This window comes from Aspergillus saccharolyticus (assembly GCF_003184585.1).
Source record: "Aspergillus saccharolyticus JOP 1030-1 unplaced genomic scaffold BP01scaffold_11, whole genome shotgun sequence".
Classification (NCBI taxonomy): Eukaryota; Fungi; Ascomycota; class Eurotiomycetes; order Eurotiales; family Aspergillaceae; genus Aspergillus; species Aspergillus saccharolyticus.
Window position 1 is genome coordinate 807,004 of NW_020290621.1, and position 20,763 is coordinate 827,766.

General features: G+C 51.8%; 6 protein-coding genes across 6 annotated transcripts; 1 reads left to right on the top strand and 5 right to left on the bottom strand.

Moving 5' to 3' along the window:
- Positions 1 to 1,640: 1,640 nt before the first annotated feature.
- On the bottom strand, positions 1,641 to 2,549 carry BP01DRAFT_365101 (uncharacterized protein; the record flags this gene model as incomplete). Its single annotated transcript, XM_025576349.1, has 2 exons — positions 1,641 to 2,341; positions 2,417 to 2,549. The coding sequence occupies 2 exons, from the start codon at positions 2,547 to 2,549 to the stop codon at positions 1,641 to 1,643; spliced, it is 834 nt and encodes a 277-aa protein (XP_025432339.1).
- A 1,142-nt stretch (positions 2,550 to 3,691) lies between these two features.
- BP01DRAFT_294616 (GNAT family N-acetyltransferase) lies at positions 3,692 to 4,720 on the bottom strand (the record flags this gene model as incomplete). Its single annotated transcript, XM_025571783.1, has 3 exons — positions 3,692 to 3,727; positions 3,804 to 4,394; positions 4,607 to 4,720. 3 exons carry the CDS (start codon positions 4,718 to 4,720, stop codon positions 3,692 to 3,694), a joined length of 741 nt encoding a protein of 246 aa, XP_025432340.1.
- Positions 4,721 to 5,775: 1,055 nt separating this feature from the next.
- On the bottom strand, positions 5,776 to 8,010 carry BP01DRAFT_294367 (arrestin C-terminal domain-containing protein; the record flags this gene model as incomplete). The annotated part of the gene is made up of 3 exons (XM_025571768.1): positions 5,776 to 6,411; positions 6,466 to 7,532; positions 7,605 to 8,010. The coding sequence occupies 3 exons, from the start codon at positions 8,008 to 8,010 to the stop codon at positions 5,776 to 5,778; spliced, it is 2,109 nt and encodes a 702-aa protein (XP_025432341.1).
- A 3,505-nt stretch (positions 8,011 to 11,515) lies between these two features.
- On the bottom strand, positions 11,516 to 13,079 carry BP01DRAFT_30046 (uncharacterized protein). Its single transcript, XM_025571991.1, has 3 exons — positions 12,717 to 13,079; positions 12,542 to 12,667; positions 11,516 to 12,487 (listed from the first exon to the last, which is right to left on the bottom strand). Exons 1-3 carry the CDS (start codon positions 12,780 to 12,782, stop codon positions 11,696 to 11,698), a joined length of 984 nt encoding a protein of 327 aa, XP_025432342.1. The 5' UTR covers positions 12,783 to 13,079; the 3' UTR covers positions 11,516 to 11,695.
- A 1,265-nt stretch (positions 13,080 to 14,344) lies between these two features.
- BP01DRAFT_373320 (nuclear and cytoplasmic polyadenylated RNA-binding protein pub1) lies at positions 14,345 to 18,501 on the top strand (the record flags this gene model as incomplete). Its single annotated transcript, XM_025576780.1, has 7 exons — positions 14,345 to 14,725; positions 14,825 to 14,929; positions 14,995 to 15,645; positions 15,700 to 15,832; positions 15,885 to 16,037; positions 16,094 to 16,116; positions 17,281 to 18,501. 7 exons carry the CDS (start codon positions 14,345 to 14,347, stop codon positions 18,499 to 18,501), a joined length of 2,667 nt encoding a protein of 888 aa, XP_025432343.1.
- A 129-nt stretch (positions 18,502 to 18,630) lies between these two features.
- On the bottom strand, positions 18,631 to 20,734 carry BP01DRAFT_356011 (glutamine amidotransferase subunit DUG3). Its single transcript, XM_025574839.1, has 4 exons — positions 20,379 to 20,734; positions 20,223 to 20,318; positions 19,287 to 20,028; positions 18,631 to 19,194 (listed from the first exon to the last, which is right to left on the bottom strand). Exons 1-4 carry the CDS (start codon positions 20,391 to 20,393, stop codon positions 18,941 to 18,943), a joined length of 1,107 nt encoding a protein of 368 aa, XP_025432344.1. The 5' UTR covers positions 20,394 to 20,734; the 3' UTR covers positions 18,631 to 18,940.
- Positions 20,735 to 20,763: the final 29 nt, after the last annotated feature.

A 20,763-nucleotide genomic window follows, 5' to 3' on the forward strand; every position in this document is an offset into this window, starting at 1 on the left:
TCGAGATGCAAATGTTACTCAGTCCTACAACCCGTCATACCTGCGAGCGAGCGGTACCCTTCAAACTTGCTTGATCTCAACATAAACTCCACAGGAAAGAATCTCTGCAAGGCCTGACCTAACCCTACAAGCTGAAGCATTGAACCCCAGAAAGGTGCCACGTGCGTATACCAGCGCCAGAATCCTGGAGACAAGAGGCACTGCACAACCAGTCTCCTGCAGAATATAGCTGCATGCAGCTCGTGGGCAGGCAAAGATCCACCCGGGGTAATCAACTGTCCGTGGTGGTATTGAGAAGAGTAACAGTTTAGCACTAAATAGGTAGGTACTTAGTAGTTGTGATTGTGGGTGAGTTAAGTAGTCGAAGGTAATTGGTGCACTGCACTCAAAGCCCTAAATCTGAAATGAGCTTACTTAGTCGATTACCTGCCAACTGATTAACTAGTAACAAGTTAGCACCCTATCAAAGCACCACTTACTACAGAACTCACAATGATACTCTATCGCATCACAGAAGGTAATATATACTTCCAACCACCGAAAAAAAACCCCTTACCCCCCGTTCACACAACAGACAACATAGAAATAGATGTATACTTCAAGTGAAGTCTGCGCGATACTGAGAATAATTCATTATTCAATTCGCGACACCTTAATATTCATTCATTGTATAATGTTACTCGGAAGGCGGAAAACATACCCCCTCAAATTGAAACATCTACCATGACAGCCACGTCCATGTCCAAACGAAAACAACCACTCTGCCCCTTGGTTCTGAAGCATCCACGCTCGAAGGAATGGGAGTGGGGCGGGGTATTGGATTTACTACAGTCAGTACCTATCCTGAAACTCAATCGCAAACCCGACACTCCGGCTCAAACAAAGAACACAAGATTCATGGGTCCATGATCTCAAACAAAAAGTAACTCCGAGGCCTAGAAGTAGGGACAGCTGAAACAGACTTTTCCAAGCGTAGGTGTGGAATTAGGGCTGCTGTCAGTCACGACAATAAGCACGGTGGCCATTCCTCGGCGTTGAATAGAGTTGAGTGTTCCGCTGATAACCGACAAGGGATAGAGATTAGATGATGGATGGATGGCTGCGCTGTCGGAAATTTTGTTCCCGGGGGTGCGAATCGCACGTGCGTTATATTGCAAGGTGGGGAACACATCGCATAGGTAGTAGTGTACTGTTTCCTGTGCTAGGGAGCAAGACCCTTGGGATTGTAAGTATAGTCGATACACTTTTCCCTCTTGATTACTGACCACTAAATCAACCCGAATGCGGGCGCGGGATGGTTCAACAGAGTTACGCCAGGAGTTAATACCGTAGACCTGAGAAAAGGAAAGAATGACTAACTACAGCGGAGTAGTTGAATAAGCATACGTGCGCAAATGTCATCAAATACCACAAACCCACACCATCCAAACAAGCAGCTGAAACCAAAAACTAGCGTCTAGTATATACACTCATCATATCATTAAGATCAGTTCACTAAGTACAATGCAACATCATAGACATTATCACTTCAAACTAGCATAGTGCCCGGTCCCCAAAATCACCCCACAAAATCACACATTATCTGTAGACTATAGCTGTGCAACCCCACCTCAAACACCACTTCAATTAAGCTAGCCCCATCAAGTCTGCAATGTCAATCGAAACGTCTTCAGGTCGCGGGGCGAAGGCAAGACGATAATATGATCCTCGGGACTATCCGGAACGTAAAACTCCTCCTTCTTCCACGGGAGATCGAACGCTGGCGGCCGGATCGCCTGGGGCGCCGGCGCCGCCATGCCCGCGGACCGCGTGCTCGTGCGCAGTCCCGCGGCGCGAGCGAAGGGCGAGGAAGGCGGCGCGGGCAGGTCGCGTCGGATGTCCGCCTCGGACATGGTGCGGACCGGGCCTAATCGGGCAATGGGGCGCAGCGGGATGTATGGGCTGCCTGGGCTGGGGGGCGCTCGATCTACTAGTTGAGCAGGGCGGGCTGCAGTGGTTGTTGTTGGAGAAGAGGAGTCGGTGGGCTTTTCGGGGAGGGTCAGGTATTCGTGTGTCTGAGACATACGCCGGGACATTCGGCGGGGAGAGACGTTGGATACGCGACGACGGTGAGAGGGCTGGGAGAGGTGGTGGTGGTGGTCGTCGTCGTCGTGAGCGTGATCTGACAGCCGGTCATCCAGGGACTTTCCCGCCTCGACAGCTGCTGGGTCGCATGGGTCGCTTTCGGGACTCCGGGCAGGGATGGGTTGTCGGCTGAACAGGGTCCAGAGGGTGACGCCCGGGCCGCGCTTGACTCGCAGAACAATCCAGGTCGAGACAAAAACGCCTAACATCACGGCCGCTGTTGCCCAATCCTCATAGTCAGCGTTTAAGGTTCGGATCAGGTACCCGAGGTGGATCAGTGCGGCTGACTTACCCAAGAGACCCAGGGCCAGTCCAACCCGGGCTGGCAGCGAGAGAGCATGACTTCGTTTCTGAAGGCTTCGCATAAATGGCTGAAAAAGGGTGTGGGACAGACGCGTTCGTCGCGAGACCAAGGCCAGAGGCATTCGTAAGTGTCGTGGACCACCAGGGCGTGCGTTCAGATCATGAATTTGCTGCAGAAACGAGTGGATATCTTTAGGATGAAGAAGGAGAAAGAAAGCAAAAGCCAACAGACCAGCTGCGTAAGGCACAGAAGAACGACAGTCCCAGCAAGGATGTCAGTGGCTTTTTGCACGCTCGAGCCAGCAGGTTCTTATATCACTGTGGCGTTCGGCGCTCGCTCCAGCTTGATATATCGCAGTAGTTTCTGACCTAGCTCACATCGACAGTTCCCATGAAGAAGCGAAAAGAGGGGGTGAGAAGGTTTGGGCTTGAAACTGGGAAGTTTGCGTTGGGGTGGTATCATGTTGCAGAGTTTACGTATCATTTTAACCTTTGTGCATGACAGTTAGCCTGCGAAAAAGCCTTTTCCCTTGGCCCCTGACTTGGTCTAGGCCAGGGATTTGGGTCAAACGGTCGGCCAAAGTGGCCAAAGATAGCCTGAATGATGGACTACTGGGATTTGTGAAACGGCGGATTGTGTCTAACTCGGATACTAAACGTAGGCTCGGACCACCGGCAAAAAAGGATGAGCTGCAGATCCGCTGGGGGTGAAGAAGACAACTTGAAATGTGTCTAGCAGGTTCCGCAGCGTGATCAGTATTATGTCATATTAAGTGTGATAATATGCGATAGTATAAATCACATCATATATCACATCAGAGTCAATGGTCATTGAGCACACAGGGGATGTTCACAAGTGTAAACATACCATGAGTACTCCGTACCTGACTCTGTAACTAACTTACCCCGGGTTTGAGTTTCATCAGTGGCTTTCCGACAAACCGGTTCGCCTTTTCACTTCAAGCCCAGGAGAAGGTCGCCCCAGAGAAACATGGAAAGAAAAGAAGTTAGGACGATCCCTGTTCATGCAGTTCTCGGAGTGCTCAGAGACTAACTTTCTCGAGTCAGACCAACAATGTTTCACGGTCGCAAAGCCGCGTTTGTGTCTCAGTTGCAGAGATAATGGTTCGTTGGTTAGTAGGCAGTAGTTCAAAACCTGGTCTAGGTGCTTCTAAAACATAAATGATAATACGATTCGTGCTGCGCCAGTGCGTGAGATAAGCAAAAGCTGCGTGGGAAATCGACTCCGCCTCCTTCCGAACATCTATCTCGACCTCGGCTTGCGCACCATACAATAAAGCTAGACATGAGATCAGCAACGCACGTCTAACCATTAAATCTGCCTCAAAAATAGGGTGATTAGGGTTATCTCTTACCATGCACACGTCCTCCCCGTCCCGGCACTCCATCTCCTTCGCCATTTCAAACCCCATCTTCTCGTAGATCTGAACGTTGGGCTCATTCCGCGAGCTCTCAAGATAACACTTGACGCCTTCCCGGTCCGCCTGATCCGTGACGGCTTCGAAGAGCTTCCGACCGATGCCCTTCCCCTGCGTCCCCGGTCGCACGGCCACAATGTTACAGAAATAATACCCCTTGGGGTCATTCCAGATCTGACTCTGGGCCTCATGCTGACGGGCCTTCCAGATCCAGTAGCGATTCGTGCGCAAGCCCCCGCGGCCCCAATGGCGCAGGTTGTTCAGCGCTTGCCGCGCAGTGAGCAACCACCCTTGCGACCAGGTATACCAGCTCTCGGGCTCAGACGGCGCATGGGGCGGAAGCCAGCACGAGACACCTACAACGCGGGAGCCTTGGGTCGCAGCCGGCGTGGTTGTCGTCTGGTTGTCGGCCGGCGCCGCCGCATCGCCCGCGTCATCAAAGGTCTCCTTGGCGACGTGGAAAATGGCATTGTTGATGCCCCAAAGGCATCGAACAGCGAGAGAGTCATGGTTGCGTTTTTTATCAAACTATATTTTTTGGGCAATGGGGATCAACCTCACATGACGAGCGACGATGGTCGGGACGATCCCGCCGCGCACTCGCATCAGAAGGAGAAGACTGATTAGTTTACTCGTTCTTGAATAATGCTTTTGAGCGAATTTCGTTTGTGGGGTGTTGGAGGAATCCAGGTGCATCACATTTCAAGAAGATGAGATACAGTCGGGAGAGGTGGACGTACATTGTTGGCATCGAACACCCACTTGAAGTATGGGTCCTCTGCAAAGGCCGATTGGATGATCTCAATAGCGTCAGGGATGTCGGCCTCTGCGAGGGGGACAACTTCAATAGCCATATGGGGCGTAAGTGCTTGTCCTCGACTGCAGTATAGTACAAGTAATCTTATATTGGGGGTGGCGAGGCAAGAAAGGTTCGTTGGAAGAGTGAGCAAGCCAACAGATCGATTTGACTCGGCAGCTGCGCAGCAAAAGTCTCTCCAAGCCGGTCTGCGAACAACTGGCTCTTGAACCGAGTTCCAGACAGCTTTCAGTCCCTTTTCTTTTAAGAAGAGAACTGTTGGGTCTAGTTCTTCCACACAAGATCAAAATCAGAAAGAGTCGGACCAGTTGAACCCAAATGGGAGAAGAAGTTGAGGTTGTAGTTGAGGTTGTACAGAATAACGGCAGTAGCAGACATAAAAAGGCCAGACACGGGCGGTGGAATCCGCCACAGATCGGACCCCAAAAAGGCAGCTCCATGCGACTCACTGAATCCCGCACTTGGTCTCCGCCGCCATGCGCCTTACGGACCATCAGCTGTCAATTGCCCACATTGCCTTACTGCTTTCCCCAAAGCTAATCCATCCACAGTACGTCTGCGATACGTTGCTAGCCCGCTAGCACTGCCGGTAACTTAGTCCCACGTAAGGGTTCTTGATCTGTAGGACAGTGGGTCTAGGTTCAATAAAGCTCATGACGCCATGTGAGGTGCGTTGCGACGCCAACAAACATCGCATCGTATATTCTTCCAGATCAAATTTCTGACGGGTGGTATCTAAGAACATATGTAACCGTGCAGAAAGGCCTTTATATGGTCGAGAACAAAAGGAAATGAAAGAAAGACAAATCATCGCTCGAGATAATGCAATCAGGTAAGACAGGCGCCGACCATATATCCAGTTTATCTGCGCCACTTCCCAAAAACTCATCTGTAAGTTTGACACATGTTCATCATGAAAGTCACCTTACATGCCTCCAAAAGTGCAGAGGGTATCTATCAGTGACTCGCCAACTCCGGTCCTTCCCGTAAAATCGACAAAAATGAACAAAAGATGCATAAAGGTCGTGAGGCTGATTCCAATGTCATCGAACATGAGGAAAGAGAACTGGCCATGGGCTAATTACCAGCTATCTATTCCAGGCGCACCCATTCGCGCGGGACATCCATGCTGCGGTTCACGCGGCCACCGGGAGTCAGAGGTACGTCAACACGTCCACGGCCCCGATCGTCATCAGCGTGTTCTTCATAGAAGGACAACCGCGAGAAGTAATCTTGCAGCACGGTCTCCCGATCATTGTCCCCAACAATCGTATTGTACTCCGGGGGAGGAGTGACAAGAGGTGGCGGTGGCTCGAGTTCCTCAAACGCAGGAGGGGCGAAAGATGGTGCGCGCAGGAGATGCATGGGACGTGGTGGTCGATCGACCGACTCATCGGCCAAATGTGCCTGAGGGGGTCGAGTTAGACCACCAGAACCATTTGTGAAACTCCTCGAAACGGGGCCTCCAATCGGTCGTTCATCGCGGTCGGAAGACAGCGATTGCCGGCTGGAACCAGTCCGGTTGAGCAGCGGTGCGCCAGGACAGCCGCACTCGAACTCCTGTGCTTGCGGAGTCGGCTCCGACTGTGGCGAGGTGTATGCCGGCAGGTAGATGTTGGCCTGCGTGGCCTTGCACGATAGAAGGTGGAACGGGGAATCAATAGAGATCTCGAAATGCCTTCGCTTGCCAGGGTCTCTTTCATCGACTTTAGAGAGGCGTAGAACAATCTAAGCTCCGAATTAGATCACTGATCGCGCTATTCGAGATTGGTGGCGACGTACCTTAATCCAATGATTGATCTGGATGTTCTCATAGGTGGTATCAAAGTGTAATCGCTGGGACTCGTCTCGGTTGCGCATTTCTTGACAACTCGGCAATTGAACGTTGAATTCCATCTCGGTCGGACCAACGCCTGAGTCGCTGGACAGATTACCAAGGAGATTGGTTCGGTTGCGGTCAACAACTTCCTCACCTCGAGCTGCTGCTGCTCGGTGATCCCAGTCAATGCCACCGCCCGCCGTGACTCGCATCGAGCTGCCGGGGTAAGTACTGGTGCTGGCGGAGTCGGCCCGCTTTTCAAACAGTAAGACTTTCTTCGCCGGCTGGAAGCGATGCACGCTTTTATCTGCTGTCCAGTGCTGGATGTTTTCCGTCACGTAGACCTTGATCCGGTGGCATTCGACTTTGGCCAAAGGTGTTAATTTGAAGGCGATGGGAACTTGAGAGCCCAAAGGAAAGGATTTGCCCGATATGACTATGTCATAATGCAGCTGATCCTCCCAGTTTCGCGAAATTGCGATCGGCTCGACCTGCTCCAGTGAGCCCTCTGCCGGGGTGCGGATGACCGGGACCTCCAAGCTGCCCAGCAAATTAGGCCTGAATGCTCCGGCTCTTTCGACTATCGCCTCGATATCATATTGAACGAATCCCAGGTCTGTCTTGATGGTCTCTGGGAGAGAACCATCGATGGGAAACTCGAAGCTGTACAGGTAATCGCCGACCGGGAAGAGGCGGTAATTGCGGGGCGGGTGGACTGGCGGAGGTGGTGAATCATTCTTACCAAAACTCCGAGAGTGATTCGAATTCAGCGATAGTCGCTTGAGATCCTTTGCGGAGAATTGCCCGGTGTGGCTCAATGATGTTGAGGAGCCAGTCTTAGAAAGCAGCTCGCGGGTGATCAAAGTCGGACCGTCCTTCCCCGTCACCGAGGTCACCGGCTTAGCATGCTGATAGAAGTGCGCACCGTAGTCGTTCTGCATCAGTGCCGTATCGCCGTGATTGAAATACATCACTCCATGAGTGACGAGATCCTTCTTATCATGGAAGTGGACTTTCTTGGGTGGAATGCCTGTTAGAAAGACTACTGTTAGGTTTTCCAGATAATAACAATTATTGAACGCGGGCAGATAATGAATATTACCGTCTGGCCAGTCGGTCTGCGCATGTCCACGAAAACAGATCGATATCTTTTTCACCTTGACACTTTTGGTGATTTTGAGGTGCAACTGGCCGCGCAGAATGGCGGATTTCTTGGTGCTTGGGTCATTCTGGTCATATCCTTGCAGGTAGAGGACTGGCTCCGTGAGAGCGATTCCAACAGAGATTCCGCTTCCTGTCGCGACAATCTTCTCGTTGCGGAGCGCAGGGAACGGCACGGCCGGATCGGATGTGGGACTGGAGGCCGGATAAGGTTGGTTGGAGGATACCGTGGAGGAAGAATGCGATCGTAACCTGCCGACTCTTAACCCCGAGGCGGTAAGCATTGTGGCATCGTCGGGATTCAAAACGATCTCAGACACAGGGCGAGGACGATGTGTTTGAGTCATTGGAGAAGGAGGAGTAGGAGGAGGAGGGGGGGAGGAGGGAGCGGATGGTGGCGTAATTGAGGGCGTAGAGTGGATCAGGGACCCCAAGCGGAAGAGACGCTTTGCGTTTTCCCGTGGACCCGCCGCCAACTTCTTGAAGATCGAGGCGCGACGACGGAAGCCTCGTCTGGATGCTGGTTGCCCGACAGTGGAACTAGTATCGCTAGCAACCGTCGATGTCTCGAGTGAGGACCGCCGATCGGATCTCACGTGAAACGGAGTTGATTCGGGCGCACCGTCGGGGAATTGGAATTGAGTGATTGTACCACCGGGACTGGTAACCGATCCCAGAAGAACCTGTGGCAAAGCAGAAATGTGAGTCGTCATTGTGCACAAGAACAATGCCAATCAACAAGCTGCATTCTTTTGTTGCTGGGATTGTGTGGGTAAAAAAGCAGGCAGGCTTGAGGCAATGAGTAGGCCAAAGATGTTGGTAGGTCTAAATATGGAGGAAGCGAAGAAACAGTTGTGCTCGGATGGTAGTGGCGGAAAACGGAAGTATGCAGGCAGGGAGCGTGTTGGGGAGAGTGTGTGAATGATGTGGTGAAGTAAGAGTTGGAACAACAAGATCCAGTAGCGGAAGAGGAAGAGGAAGAGGTAGGTAGCAGGAGATGTGAATAGGAAGGGAAGGAAAGAAAAGTAAGCACGTTGTGACTCTGCACAAGAAGAAAAAAAAGGACTTACTCTTCTTTAATAGAGAAAAAAGAAAAGAAAGTAAATATACTAGTCGAATCCCAGCACCAGCAGCTGAAGACTATAGGATGAGGAAAATTAGGCTTAGTAGCGAAGCCAGTGTTTGACGCACAGAGCCAATGCACGCAGTCGTGCGACCAGTGGATATGTAGCCTTGCACTTGTCAATAATAATAGTTTCTTTTGGGGCGCTGTCTCCTTTGGGGGGTGTTTGGGATCTTTTTCTAGGTTTGGGCGATGATCGACACCGGCAAGGAGCGGATTATTCCTCGTTGCAAATTCGTGGTTGGTACACGCACACACCGCAGCTGCAATCAATAGAGTATAAAGTATAGTATAAAGAATCGGAGATGCGAATGGCACGGAGTCGAAAATCTTGAGATTGAAATTGTGGAGAGAGTGGAAGAAGGATGGAATCACCGCATTCAGCAGGTGAAGGCAGGAGTCAAGCCCCGAGGCGTCGATACAGTAATGCGGGGAGGGGTTTTGCGACGGGAGGGGATCGAGAGCGAGGCAGTGAACAGAAATAGTTCATTCAGTCAGCACTTGGGGGGGGAAGAGGATCGATCAATGACAAAAATCCGACAAGTCCAGAATGAGGCGGTGCGGGTATCGTTCCTTGGGCACAAGTTCCTTATTAAATAAATGTGTTTGAGGAGTGAGTGGTAGAGCAGTCAACGATGACGCGGAGGAGACAGAAAAGCTGGTAGGTTCAAGTCCTATCCGGTGATCCGCATTACTGGACTTTGCCTGAACTGGCTGGGAGGCTTTTTTTCTCTTCTGTTTTAAAGTGTCTAGTGTGTCTAGTCTCCAGCGGATGCATCTAAATGGACCATGAATTCACTGTGCTTCTTCATGCACTTCCGACATCTCCACCGCCGACGAGAGGTGATGTATCATGTATCATAGTCAGGTGATGGAAGAGAGTACAAATCTGTACACTGCACAATGCACATACATCCTCGTTCCCCGGATCTACCTCGTATCTTACACGCACGCTCTCGAAGAAGAACAACAACTACAATCAGTCAGTCTTGTCTATGTGGTAAGATGACCATGTGAGATGGGGGTGGGGGAAGAGGGGAAAGCCGAGTCAGTGGGCTCGGAGGTTTCATCGCGTACGGGTCTAGTGGAGGAGGCCTCGAACCACATGCATGAAGGGGCAGTGACGTCTGACATGGATTTAGTCCAATTGTCTACGGAGTATAAACACTCTGGAGTCAATCTGATGCCCAGCTTACCCAGAGAGCCTAGCCTGGCCCCAGTATTCGACGGGTAGTCCGGCACAGCCATTCCCACCGGGCCAGCACGGTCATCATAAGATAACCACTTAATGCTCGCTCCTTGACTTCATCGTCAGAAAGGAAGCAGTTTAGACCATGCAGAAAGCTAATCCCGATTGTGAATTGCAGTGAATGGGTCCACTTGTCCAGGACTCCAGATACTGATACAGTTTACCTTTAGAGAAGGCCCGAGAGCCTGGGAAAAAGAGTGCCTGACTGCCTGGAACTACCGGACAAGCAGGACAAGAAGAAGACAATGCGGGGAGATCTTGCTTGGCCGACAGGAGCAGGGCGGTGTGGTGATATCATCGGTTCGGGCGGGAGTGGGGAGAAGTAAGAACTCGCCTCGTCTGCTGGTCACCGTTTTACTGAGTCTGTAGTACTCTACTCTTCCTCAATAGCTATTTTACTTACAATAGGACTCTGAAAAATGAAAAGATTCCATTCCGTCAGGTGGAGGTTCTTGAAGCCAGGTAAATGAAGATCGCTTCCGACGGAAAGAAAATGATGAAGAAGTCTATTTTGGCAATCCATGGTCTGATCCCGGGAAAGCTGCCGCGCGCCGACTTTCGCCTTGCATGCTGAACACCAGCAGCGTCGTTATCGCCACCACTTCCCCCTCCATTTCACAGCCAAATCCGAACCCTACCGAGCCGAAACTGCCTGCAGACTGTGTATACCATACCAAGTCCCATTGATCTAGCTCGGATAGTCAGATTCTCTGACAGATGGAGATTTAATTCCCGCAATATGCCCCTTTCAATTAGAGGACAGATGATGACTCGATGCTTGTCGTCGGTGGCTCAATCAGCCACGTATGGGCTTACAATATGCTATCGCTATCGACCCAGTAGCCCCATTATACTCCAATACCACAACATGAGAAGGTAAAATTCTTATCACTGTCGCGCGGTTCGAGCTCTGTTATCCTGCTGCTCAACGACAATTCCTGTAGGTTGTGAATCCATGACATCATAGCCACCACCACCATCACCATCATTATCCTGTAACCTCGTGGTAATTCGATCTTGACTCCAAAGGCCTTGCTTGTTGGTGTGTGGGTAGGCAGGTATGGCAACAGCGACGGTACATTCTCAGGGACACTATTGCTAGCAATGATCTTCAATATCTCTAGCTTGAATTTCTGCTTTGGGAACATCCGCACCAAATGACTGCCGAACGGAGCACCAGTTCGTGGCAACCCCCGTATATTAATTAGGAACCAAGCATCAACTAGCTGCATACCAAGACCACTTTATGCCCCAGTAAAACTAATCCACCTTAGGCGTGGAGCATCCTGCTGTCAGTCTGGAACGGAAATTAGCTTTGTCGTCCATCTCTGACGTACCTTGCGTCATCGCGTAGTCAGTCAGGACCGTCCGTTTAGGACAGGTCCCCTTACAGGGTGGATCTCTCTGCCCTGCCGATTGGTTGTTTGGTAGAAGTCAGGAATACACAGTAGACCTGACACTTTATACGGGTTTCAGCTGGAGTAATGAAGAGGCATTCGCGAAAAGAATGGAGTCTTTTCCGCTTAGCTTGAAAGCCATAATTGCGGGGATTGCTCCAAAGTGGAACTGCCTATATTGTTGAACTCCAATGCACCCCTGTCGCCACTCATGAATTGCATCGTGAGCAGTATGCATCCTACTGCAACTGCCACGAACGTAATCATGTAAACCAGCTATCGTCCAAATCATTGATGTCCACCAATCCGTCACCCTCTAGTAGACTCGCATCCCCGGTACCATCCCCTCCGAAGTTATCATTTTCCATGAATAGATCATCAAAGCTGGATTCTCCTGGCGCCATGACATCTTCGAGGTTTCCACCTCCCGGACCATCCAACGGTTGCCCTGTGAGGGTATTGGCTTGGGTAGAGAATGCCTCGGCTTTTTGCAGTTCCAGGTCAAATGCATCCCCGCCTGCAGGCACAGCAGCGTTCAGGTTGTCCGTGCTCACTAATTCAGCGGCGGTGTTACCAGATGGCTCGTTGGCTTCATTGCCAGGAGCGGCAGAAACCAGGTGAGAGCCTGCAAGAAAGTCATCATTGCCAACCGAGTCGTCGCCAAAATCAAGATTCAGATCGAAATCATTGGGGCCCGTATTGGGGAGCATGGTGTCGAAGTTGAGCTCTTCCGGTCCGGTGAACGGCTGTCCAGATATGGCAGGGGCGGGAGCTCTGTTGTCAACTTTATCTTCCTTGACAACTGGATCAATCAAGCCTGACTGTTTGGCATCCCGGTCAATTTGCGGCTTCGGCACAACTTCATCTTCTGCGGGCTCGGCTTTAATGGCATCGGCGTTCGTGGCTACGACTGGTGTTTCCTGAGTGCGGGGAGCTGTTTCTGGCTCTAGCTTCACTACCACGTCCTCCATCATGGAATCTTCGGCGGGATGAAGTGCGGCTTTCCGCGCTTTGATTGCCTCATAGTCTCGTTCTAGGAACGCCTTAGCAATGAACTGCTTGGTGTTAGTGATACCCCAGGAACCCAACGAGGCAGAAATGGTCCCTACTATCTGCTCTGAGAGATTATCCAAAGCGGTCTGGAATTGCTCGTGTGCAACAGGCATTGAGCGTTTGAGCTGTGCACTGTACTGCAATTTCCCATGCGAGTTGAAGTACCGGGCTGTGTCAACGAGCTAATATATCGTCAGAGATCATATAAATGAATGAATTCGGAAATTTTACCGTCCGATTGACCGTAGATGTCAACACATCTAAAGAGTTGGGATTGGAGAAATTTGTGGTGGTCATGATTACTCTGCGGTTGTGACCTCGACGATGCTGACGATCAAGCCGCTAAAAGCAGGCCGCGATAATTTGCTGATGTGGTGGTATTGATTGGTGTGTGATGGGAACACGATAGACAACAAACCGGAACAACCATAAGATGTGATTCAGTCGGGGACTTTTAGCGATGCCGTGGAGGACTATACTCCCTGTACTGCGGGTCCGAGAGCTAATTGAAAGTGCTGCACGAAGGTTCGCGTAGAAGTGACAAGGGAGGAAGGGGGAAGTGTTGGGAGTCAAGGAAGGGAAGCTAAGAATAGAACCAAGCCGATATGACAGACTTCACTGCGCCAAGGAAGCCGAGTCAGGTAGGAACAACTTGAAAGGAGGAGTAGGCGCGAATTTGGGGGATGGAAGAGGTAGGATGGGGGGAGAAAGAAGCTAAGAATTGATGGATGAAGGGCAAGTTAAGCGCCGCCTTTGGCTGCGGTCGAGACAAAAGAGACAAAAGACACAGATGGACTAACGCGGTGGGGTTTAGCGCGCGCCCCTCTCCAGCTCGGAGCGGCTTTCTTAGTGGTACTCCGTACCCAAGTTAGCAGCAAGTGAGGTACTACCTTAGAAGGTACTGGGTACTACTAGGTACACTGTGTACACTGTGTACTCCGTACTCACTTTTACTGTCCTTAACACTTCAGGGCCTACTGAGTCTGTGTATGTACTGTACCGTGGGACCTGTGACCTGTGACCACTCACTATTCAGTACTCACAGAACTGTCAGTCCACTTGATCCCCATTCCCAGACATTCACCTCGTTCTTTTCTCCGGCATCCTTAGTTACCTTCCCGTCAGCTCCAGATCCTCAAAACAGCTTTTCTTCTTTCTTCCCCTGTCTGACTGTCTCTCTTCTTCTCCATCACCCTTTATTTTTCTCCTCCCTCTCGTCCATTTTTCTGCTCTGTTCTACCTGTCATTGCTGCCTCTCTTCCCTTTTGTCTCGGTTTTTCTTTTCCTTTCCTTTTTCTTTTTTCTTTTTATATTTGCCCTTTCTTCGAGCTGTCGGCTTTTTCGCTCCCCTCCATTCCTCATTCCCGTCAGCTGTCATCCCCGGAGCTTAAACACTGACTGACTGACTGGCTTGTTGAGGTCGTGGTTGAGAAAGTCGTCTCCGGTCTCACATATTTGCTTTTCAGCATCTCTCGGTCCATCAAGACACCTCTCATCTTCATTTAACTAGCACTGCAATCGTCCGATTCAATAACAGTTGCTCGTACTTTGTTGAATGATCTAATTTAGCGCCTGTCCTCGTTTACCTACACTCTGTCCTGGACCTTTCAACAACCACCTGCAAACCACCACCATCGAATAAACCACCACCCCCGCGTCTGCTCCCGCCTTCGCCTACTCTAATTCTGACTGCGTAACGCCCTGCATCGTCCCGTCACTCAGAAATTTGCATATCCACTCTCCGTGGCTTCGTCAAACGCTTTTCTCCATCGTCTGCTCCGCCTTGCAGCTCTTCGTTTGTTTGTTCCGTGATCTCTATCGTCCATCTCGTGACCGTCCCCCTCCCTACCCCGTCAACAATGGCCGACAACGTTTCCGCTGCGACCGCTACCACCCTCCCCCCTCCCCCTCAGTCTTCTACTGTTCCTTCCAACCAGCAGTACGATGCTTCGCAGGGCAACGGTCAAGCCAATCCTTCCCATATGCCACCACCTCCTCGTCCGCCCGTAGTGATCCCCCAAAACACCAATCCGATCCCCACCGCGATCACATCTCCGATGTCTGGCAATATGATGTCTCCGACCAGTGCTGGTGGCTTTGTGCGTCGGGCGGCCCCTGAGCCAAACAAGAGGGCTTTGTACGTCGGTGGTCTTGACCCCCGAGTGACTGAAGATATTTTGAAGCAAATCTTCGAGACCACTGGGCATGTTGTCAGCGTCAAAATTATTCCCGACAAGAACGTATGTTTTTTCTCCCATCGTCGTCCTCGACTGGCCTTTCGCGTTTTACGCGCCCATTATCTATTGAAACACGCTCATCCTCCCTACTAACAGTCACAGAAGTTCAACAGCAAAGGCTACAACTATGGCTTCGTTGAGTTTGATGACCCAGGTGCTGCTGAGAGAGCCATGCAGACGCTCAACGGACGCCGTATTCACCAATCGGTAAGTATATGCAGGCTGGCTTATTTTGTCTGTGACGGAAACTGAACTATCTTTGTCTTTCGCAGGAAATTCGTGTCAACTGGGCCTACCAGTCCAACAATACGAACAAGGAGGATACCTCGAGCCACTTCCACATTTTCGTTGGTGATCTGAGTAACGAAGTTAACGACGAGGTGCTGATGCAGGCCTTCTCTGCCTTTGGCTCCGTGTCTGAGGCTCGTGTCATGTGGGATATGAAAACTGGTCGCTCCCGAGGCTACGGTTTCGTTGCATTCCGAGACCGCACCGATGCCGACAAGGCTTTGAACGCCATGGATGGAGAGTGGCTTGGCTCTCGTGCGATCCGCTGCAACTGGGCAAACCAGAAGGGCCAGCCTTCGATCTCTCAACAGCAGGCCATGGCCGCAATGGGCATGACTCCTGCTAATCAATACGGCGGCCACCATAACTTTCCTACCCACGGCATCCAGAGCTACGACATGGTTGTCGGACAAACCGCGCAATGGCAGACCACGTGCTATGTGGGTAATTTGACCCCCTACACAACACAGAACGACCTTGTGCCGCTCTTCCAGAATTTTGGCTACGTACTTGAAACCCGTCTCCAGGCGGACCGTGGATTTGCCTTTATCAAGATGGACACGCATGAAAATGCTGCCATGGCTATTTGTCAGCTCAATGGCTACAACGTCAACGGACGCCCTTTGAAGTGCAGCGTATGTAATCCGATCCCTCTGTCTCTAATTCTCTGTGCTAATTGACTATTTTAGTGGGGGAAGGATCGCCCTCCCACTGGCCAGTTCGACAATTTCTCTGGCCAGCAGGCCAGCTCACCTTTCAACTCGAGTCCCACTCCGTATTTTCCACAGTACGGCGGTCCTGGCGGACCCATGACCCCTCAAGGTAGCTCGTTTGCGCTCTAGTGTCGGGGTTCCCGCTAACTCTCTGGCACCAGGCCCAAACCCAGCCGGTAGAGGATGGGACCAGTCCGGGATGGGCGGCCAAGGCTATGGCCAGGTTCCTGGTAATGCGGGATACGGCCGTGGCCAAGGTGCCCCAGCCTCTGGTTGGAACCAGCCAAACAATGCCAACTTTGGCAATGGCTTCGGTGGCTATCAAGCGTAGCCTATTCTTCGATATATGCTGCCGCCTGCCTCTTTCAAGTCTGCACTTGTAGTCGGCGGCCTGTACCGGCAAAAGCGTTAAGCACCAGCCCTCCCTTCATCAATTCCCTTTTTTTTTTCTCTTTCTTAATACTTCTCATTTCGACTGTTGCTATCTTTTCTACATTGCTTCTCTTCCCTTTTCCTTTCTCCTTCCTTTTCCTTCTCAATGCCCCCTACAAGGTGGATTTCTAAAGCGCATCTCCCATTCTCCATTCTTCCTTTTTGAAATGAAATTTGTGTGTTATCGTACACTCAATACCCCGAATCCGCTTTGTTGACTCCAAGTTTCCGATTGCTGTCTTCTTTGAACGAATGCGCGCAACTTTGATCAAAGGCTAAGCTTCTTGGGCTTTTCACTTAAGCGTTCTGCGGACTAAACTAAAAGTACTCACCATTCTCATTCTATCCTTGACATTTGTCGTTGGTCTTTTATTGAATAGTGCCGTACAATCAGTATAAGCACAGCCACCTGGGGGATGATGGTCCTTTGTGGTTCTGGCTGTGTAGACCATGGATTTTTTCTGCTCTCTTCTATTGTTTATCATTGGGAAGCCATGGCTTTCCTGAGCATCGTTACTGATTCGTTTGATACCTGGTTTCGTTTCTCAGCTTGTCAATCTGTACTCGACTGGTCGGGTTGGTTGGCACAGTTCTCCAATTTGTGATACCATTATGTGTTCAGGTGACTTTCTTCAGCTCAAATCTTAACTTCGGGCTCTTGCTATTCTGAGGCCGTGCCCACCTGATCCACTACTTTTCATGCCGGTGTGGCTGGGATTGGTTTCTGTTTTCATGGATGAGTGGGGTGAGATTGCCCGTAAACTAAGGCTAGCTGTAGTTGTATCTAGTTATTCTCAGTGGCTCTTTGATTGATATCTTGAAATAGAAATAGAAAGGTGTAATTGTTACGAAGGGAAATAGAACAAATCGAGCTGTGCGGGTGACACCCATATATTACCCAATACCCACCCGTCGCACCCACCGCCTGGACCCTTTTCTTCTTGGCCGATCGATCCAGTGCCTTATGGCTGGCCCCCTCCCTGGCTCTCTCTTCCCCCTTCTTCTTCCTATCCCTCCCCCGTTCTCCGACCCCACGCTTTCAACTACAGCTGATGAAAATCTTCGGCCACGCTCAACCCGCGTTACTGGATGTGGGCGTGCTAAAAATCAGTTAGTCGCGCCCAGCCTGCGCCAATGGAAGATGCAGGCAACAGCAAAGGTGCGGCACTCTCGCTGGACGACAATGACCGGCTCGCAGGGCGCATGCGCTCTGGAAGCGCAAGCAGTGGACACAAGCGCACCACCTCGGGCTCCTTACTCTCGCGATTATCCTTTCTCCGCATGATTCAAGCAACTCAGAACACTGCTGAACGAACCCATTCGGGCCTCGAGCGCGACGATGGCGCCGACGAACTCACAGCCGGCCTACGGGGCGGGCGGGCGATGTCCAATGCGATTCAGCAACATCGCAGGACGCGTCGGAGGCGGGGCTCTCTCCGCAAAACTGCATTACTGGGCACCCGACTCGACTACCGGGATAAGAAACCTGCGAGTGTACCGGCCGATGTGTTGCGAGGGGACAACGGCGCTGGTAGCGAACAACAACAGCAGCAATCATCATCGCGACCGGGGTCAAGTCCGACCGTCTTGCCAACCTCCTCTGCTACCACCAGTGCCAACCCACGAATGCGATACTTTGTCGGCCCCGTGTCGCGCGCTGATAATGAAATTACGTCACCCGGGACCCTCGGTTCATTCGTTGGGGATGAAACGGATACGGCATGGACGCTGATGGATGCACCGCAACGGGCCCGGACGGCCGCGTCGACGGCGGCGGCCCATCGCCAGTCCAGCCCGGCGAAAAACAGCCTCCTCGGCATCGGGGACGAGATGACGACCGACGAGGAAGAGATTATCTCCTTTCCACGCTCCAGTACGAGCACCTCATTGCATCCGCCCTCAGCCAGCGGCGCGACCGGCCTCCGCCTTCCGACTGCCGCATCGACTTCCGATTCATATTACAGTTTGCAGACGGATCCGACGTACAGGTCGTTGCACCGGGCTAAGTCACCGCTGGCGACCCACGCGGTCGACATAGCCACCAGCGCCCAGATGGTGTGGGACTACTCGGAGACTGAGTGGTGGGGATGGATCATTCTGATCGTGACGTGGCTGGTTTTCGTCGTTGGGATGGGGAGCTGCTTTGGGGTTTGGAGCTGGGCGTGGGATGTCGGGGAGACGCCGTACGCGCCCCCCGAGCTGGAGGATGATCCCACCCTGCCGATTGTGGGGTATTATCCGGCACTGATCATTTTGACTGCTGTCATGTCGTGGGTGTGGGTGGTCGTCGCATGGGTCGGGATGAAGTACTTTAAGCACGCCAACATCTCCGGCGAGGATATTTGAATGCGTTGATGTGCTTTGCCCGATACCATTTTATGTCTTGAGTTGTCTATACCCTGCTTTTATTGGTTTTTTCTTGGGTTCTCATCTGCAGTAGTTGCTGTTTGCGCAGTGCATGAAACCTTGCGCGTTTGCATCAAGTGTCCAGCATAGCACAGCAAATTTTGTGTGCACTATAATAGTCATGAATCGATTGTAGCCCTCATCATCACCGACAATTTATAATCTAAGATGTTTAAGATGAGACGAGAAGTCCTCTGATCTGAAAGCCCCGAAATCACAAGCCCCATAAAGGAACCCCAGTCACCAACAACTCCAATATCCCAAAATGACTCCAACGACCTGCTGCACGGGCCCTCACACTTCCCTCCCTCGGCAGGCTAAACTCCCCCCAAGGAAGATCGGAAACAATATGCAAAAAAACTTCTAACCAGTTCGACAATCAATGCGAAACTGCGCACTGGTTCACGAGACTTATGTCCAAGGGCGACGACTTCGGATTACTTGGGTCAGCGGCATTCTGAGGTTGCACGGTCGTGCCGGGGGCCGTGCTGACCAGGCCCTTGGATACGGCAAAGCAGGACGAGCGATCCTGGTTGGAGTCTTCGACGTAGAACTCGTCCATGATGGGGTGCAGCATGACGGTCTGCTTGTGGATTGTGACGATGGAGTTGGCGGGAACAGAAACCCAGTTGTCTGTGCACATTAGCTATGGTCTGTAATCCACGCGGGACACATTGTAAAACAAAGAAGAAGAAAGAAAGAAAGGAAGAAAGGAAGAAACTCACGTCGCTCAAAAGTGATAGGCTCACTAGCCACAAGCACAATATCGGCACCCTTATCATGCCTCTCCATCTTGAAATGGCCCTGACCCTGGCCCTCGGTCCACTTGGTGCCGGAAGAGAAATACAGACTGGCGGGCTCATCAGTCTTACTGCTGATATACCTCGTGCAGATGACGGTGTGGCCATCGGTGACGGCGAAGTTGAGGAGGCTGCGGGTCTCGACCTCGCCGACAACGCCGCTGCCATGGCGGCGGGGGATGTCCGCGATGAAGGCGTTAATCTGCGCGATGGTCTTGACCATCACGCGGCGCAGCAGGGCCTGGCCGAAGCCCTCGGGGCCGGGATCGGCGGACGGGTCGACGCCCTCCTTGGCGAGGAGATCGAGGAACAGGGCGAACGCCCACTCGCTGTCAGTGCCGCCCTTCACCCCCAGGTACCACTTGTCGGCCAGCGAGTCGGCCAGCGCCCGCTTGATGTACTGCCACCCGCCGACATTGCCGTTGTGCATCCACATTAGCGTGCGGTGCTGGAACGGGTGGCAGTTCGTGTCGGACAGCGTGCCCTCTGTCGTGGCGCGCACATGCGCGAAGATTAGGTTCGAGCATGTCTTGGAGGCGAGGCGCTCCAGATTCTCGCAGTTCCATGCGGGAAGTGTCGAGGTGAAAATGCATGGGTCTGGGCCTAGTTTGGGGTCCGTGTAGAATCCCACGCCGAAGCCGTCGCCATTCACGGGGCGGCGGGTGTCCTGGTGGGGTTAGCTTTTCTTTGAGCGTAGGGTGAGGCTTTGCCAGGGAGTTGAAAGGAAGGGGAGTCCAGGGGTTCTCCCCCGGGAACGCTTCATGCCCAGGAGATTTAGGGTGCAGTTTGCCAGGAAGGTGAAGAGCAGGGGAGGTAGGTGAAGCTCCCTTTTGTTTAAGAAAGCTTTGCGATCTGACTTACCAGTCTGAGGCGGGAGTCATAAGACTGAGTCAAGATCGAGTGGCTGGGTTCAGTCACCAGCTTGCTGAGACGAATCTCATGGCGCCCTTTGTATACCTGATGGGAAGCGGTCAACGCCTTTGCAAAAATACGAGGCATGGGGACAGGCTGACTTACTAGGAAGCGACACATTTTGAAGATTTTCAAAGTCCTTCTTGATAAGTTCCAAACCGACTAAAGACTTCCAGCGTCTTTAGTGCAATAGACAATACCCCCAAGTGCTGTCAGGGTTGAGAAACAGAAATGAATGTCAGGTCGATTAGGCGCAACGGCCAACGGGGAGCAAGAGTCACAGGTGCTCAGCTTGATCCGACAACGGAGCAGCGGTTGTTTCTTCTCAACCCGCACCACGTATTCAGGGGTAGATCACTTATATAACTTATACTGTTTCAGGGCTCTGACTCGTCCGGATGAGCTTGTAACTCCGCCCGTCAGACCGTGCAGATGACGACTTTCCTCCTGAATATTTGGCTATTGCTGAGTGGAATGGCCGTGGATCACA

Bases quoted from the DNA above. Each gene is read 5' to 3' on its own strand.
- BP01DRAFT_356011 (XM_025574839.1), bottom strand. The intron at 20,029-20,222 runs GTAAGTCAGATC...TAACCCCACCAG, and splicing joins ATGACTCCCGCCTCAGACTG to GACACCCGCCGCCCCGTGAA. The intron at 19,195-19,286 runs GTGAGTTTCTTC...TAATGTGCACAG, and splicing joins GCCTATCACTTTTGAGCGAC to ACAACTGGGTTTCTGTTCCC.
- BP01DRAFT_30046 (XM_025571991.1), bottom strand. From the start codon at position 12,782: ATGACCACCACAAATTTCTCCAATCCCAACTCTTTAGATGTGTTGACA. The intron at 12,668-12,716 runs GTAAAATTTCCG...ACGATATATTAG, and splicing joins CATCTACGGTCAATCGGACG to CTCGTTGACACAGCCCGGTA. The intron at 12,488-12,541 runs GTAGGGACCATT...AACACCAAGCAG, and splicing joins ATAATCTCTCAGAGCAGATA to TTCATTGCTAAGGCGTTCCT.